The sequence below is a fragment of the Salarias fasciatus genome, chromosome 2 (assembly GCF_902148845.1).
Source record: "Salarias fasciatus chromosome 2, fSalaFa1.1, whole genome shotgun sequence".
In the NCBI taxonomy this organism is placed as follows: domain Eukaryota; kingdom Metazoa; phylum Chordata; class Actinopteri; order Blenniiformes; family Blenniidae; genus Salarias; species Salarias fasciatus.
In genome coordinates, this window is record NC_043746.1 from 26,654,243 (window position 1) to 26,657,394 (window position 3,152).

Here is a 3,152-nt window from a genome sequence, read left to right on the forward strand (position 1 = left end):
TTCATTGCTCCTCTCCTCCTCTCCTCCTCTCTCCTCTCTCCTCTCTCCTCTCTCCTCTCCTCCTCGTGTCCTCTGATTGTCTCTCTCCACGTGCAGACGCGCGGCTGAGCGTGCTGCTGGCCGTGTGCGCCTCTGAGAGGAGGAGGAGGATCCGGAGACATTAAAACTCCCCCAGCAGCCTCCCTGATGCCCTCAACCTTTTATTTGTTTTACTAAAACACTTGATTCCGTTCCGTCTGCAACATTCACATTCTGGCCCCCAGTCTAAACGCAACCTTGTGGTTTCACTGATTTGACCACAGAGTTGTTTTGCTGTTACTGTATTTCAGTTGCGTCTCATTAACATGACAGTAACATGTGAGTGCGCTCTTTCCACCTGCTGCCCCCAACAAACCGTTATTCTATTAAAACTAATTATCATACTTATGAACGCATCCTGAGCCTTTTGTCTGCAGGCCGCTGGCATATAGAGGCTGTTTATTATTCTACAATAACACAGATTATGCGCAGATTATTGTGTGTTTATGCGTTTTGTTTTTTTTGTTTTGTTTTGTTTTGTTTTTTTCACAGATGACACCGTGAGCAGGGTTTTTTTTTCATAGAAACGTTATATCTTTATTTCGTAGAAAACTGGCTGCAGCACCAAGTAAATAGAATAAAAATCTCTTTATGTACAAAATACAAATTCCATGTGTCGAAATTAAACATTAAACAAAACGAGTCCAATAAATAAAAACAATATTCTAGCACAGAGGAGGGGAGGGGGTGATGGGTGAGGAGGAGGAGGAGGAGGAGGAGGAGGAGGTGACAGAATACATAATAAATGAGGGCAGCTCCATTCAGTCCATTGTCACAGCGGTGAAACTCGATTTTCACGCTCTCTTTTCTGCTTTATCACTCTACAAATTGTAAAATTGACTTTTCACCTCCGAGGTAAAAAAAAAAAAATAGAAGAAGAAGAAGAGGAAAACAACTGGCTGAGAGGGAGGGAGGGAGGGAGGGAGAGAGGGGGAAAGTGCAAAGGTTTTTGGAAAATTATACAAAATACGAGGAAATAACTAAATTAACAACAAATTATTAAGTTACTCTCATTTACAATCCGTCAGCGCAGTGGAGGAGAAGAAATGAGCTCAGTAAGGCAAAGTGTGATTCTTATTCCAGCGGGAGCTGAGTGTCCGTCAGGTGTCTCTACATGTGGTGCGCGGCCCCGCCGGCAGCCCTCCGCTCGCTCAGTAGATGCCCGGCACGAAGCTGCGGAAGGCGAAGAGCGCGTCCTGCTGCAGGTAGCTGTAGTCCTCCGGGGCGGCCGGGCTGCCCGGGCTGGAGGCGCAGTACGCCGGCGAGGACGAGGACGAGGAGCCGCTGGAGCTCCAGGAGCACGCGTCGCTCCCGGGGCTGGGGGCCTCGCCGAGGCACGGGGGGCTGAGCAGCCGCGGGGCGTCGCCGGGGGCCTTCCCCGCCTGCAGGTCGGCGATGCGGATGGTCTCCGACAGCGCCCAGATGTAGTTGTGCGCAAAGCGCAGAGTCTCGATCTTGGTGAGCTTGGTTTCGTCCGGGAAGGCCGGCAGGACCCCCCGCAGCGCGTCCAGCGCGTCGTTCAGGTTGTGCATGCGGTTCCGCTCCCGGTCGTTGGCCTTCAGCCGCCGGTTCTTCTTCACCACCTGCACGGTGGCCTCGCTGCGCGCGCGGCCGCGGCGCCGCTTCTTCTGCTGCTGCTCGGGCTGCGGGGAGCGCGGCGCGCGCAGCGGCGACGCGGAGCCGCGCGAGTCCTCGTCGTCGGTGTGCGTGAAGAAGTCGCAGCTGTTGCTGTCGATGTCCGAGTAGACGGAGTCCATGATGCGGGGCGCGGGATGCGGGTTCGGCCCTGTGGACGGAGGGGAGAGGCGTGCGTAAAACAGGTGCGTCCGGCAGGAGCGCGTGCGGCGCGAGGAGATGCGCGGAGCAGGCTCGTGGCTGCACTCACCTGAAGTCAGCAGAAGTCCTCTCACGCAACAGGAGCGGGTGTTGCTGGTGCGGGGCGAGCGGCACGCGTGTCTTTTTCGTCTTTACGCTCTGGATCAGCTCGTGCGAGCCGGTGAGCTGGCACACGACCGGCCTCAGCCCGCTTATATACTGTTGGCGGAACAATGACCGGCCCCCTGCTCCCGCACCCCCCCTGTGACCCCCCCGCCCCGCACGGAGCGGGATGAGGCGGATGAATGCTGCGGCAGGTCTGCCCCGTGCCGCGGGAACTGCTCATTTACATAATGACGCCCGCGGTGTTTGTTCGCCCCGCACAGAGAAGCGTGCCGGTAATCACAGCCAGCCAATCAGAACGAGGCACCGGCCACGCGAACGACACGCACGACCCCCATCCTCCCCCCAGACCCCCCCTGTGAGACAGAAAAGAACAAACCCACTTTTAGAGTTAAAACCAAAAACATAAAAAGAGAGAAAAGAAAGAAGAGTCAGGAGGATCTCCCCCGGAGGAGCAGCCATGCGTCCATTCAGCCCTCCATCCATTCATCCCTCCATCCATTCATCCCTCCATCCATTCATCCCTCCGTCCATCCATCCTGTGTTTAAAACCACAAACGAGAGGAGAAAGAGGATCGAGCCGGGGGAGAAAACACGACATCCTTCATTCCAACAAAGAAAAGTTCTGCTGCTCCTCCACAAAACAAATCAGAGAAAAAACTTGCAGCTGTTTTCAGGTTTTGTTTTCCTAGAAGTGAAGGTAAAGATCCACCTGTTGGTCGAGTTATCACATCTGAGAGAGAAGTGTTTTTTTCCCCAGATGTAGAGAAAACACAGAAGTGTGATTTATCAGCTGCAGCACTGAACACACTCATCTGAATTTAAAGCAAAAACACAATATTTCATTACATGCCATTCACTTTAATCTTATTCAGTTGTATTTGTTTTCCCTCATGTTGATGATATTAAGGTGTATTTTGGAATTCTTATAACTTGATTGCAAAGTCCTCTTATTCCATTCAATAAGTCACCTTTTTCTTTCAAAATGAATTAACTCCTCTTCACTTCTAATGTTTAGTCAATAAATTGATTCAAATTTTTGCATTTTTTGCATCTCTTTTGTTCTGTAAAGTAACTCTAATACTATTTGAAACTTGTACTGTAATCAGGTATAATTTCCAGTTAGTAAATCGAAT

General features: G+C 51.4%; 1 protein-coding gene across 1 annotated transcript; it reads right to left on the reverse strand.

Moving 5' to 3' along the window:
• Window positions 1–842: 842 nt before the first annotated feature.
• On the reverse strand, window positions 843–2,087 carry neurog1 (neurogenin 1). Its single transcript, XM_030110125.1, has 2 exons — window positions 1,964–2,087; window positions 843–1,864 (listed from the first exon to the last, which is right to left on the reverse strand). The coding sequence occupies exon 2, from the start codon at window positions 1,833–1,835 to the stop codon at window positions 1,230–1,232; it is 606 nt and encodes a 201-aa protein (XP_029965985.1). The 5' UTR covers window positions 1,836–1,864; window positions 1,964–2,087; the 3' UTR covers window positions 843–1,229.
• Between the last annotated feature and the right edge of the window lie 1,065 nt (window positions 2,088–3,152).

Excerpts from the sequence above, each read along its gene's own strand:
- neurog1 (XM_030110125.1), bottom strand. The coding sequence starts at position 1,835 with ATGGACTCCGTCTACTCGGACATCGACAGCAACAGCTGCGACTTCTTC.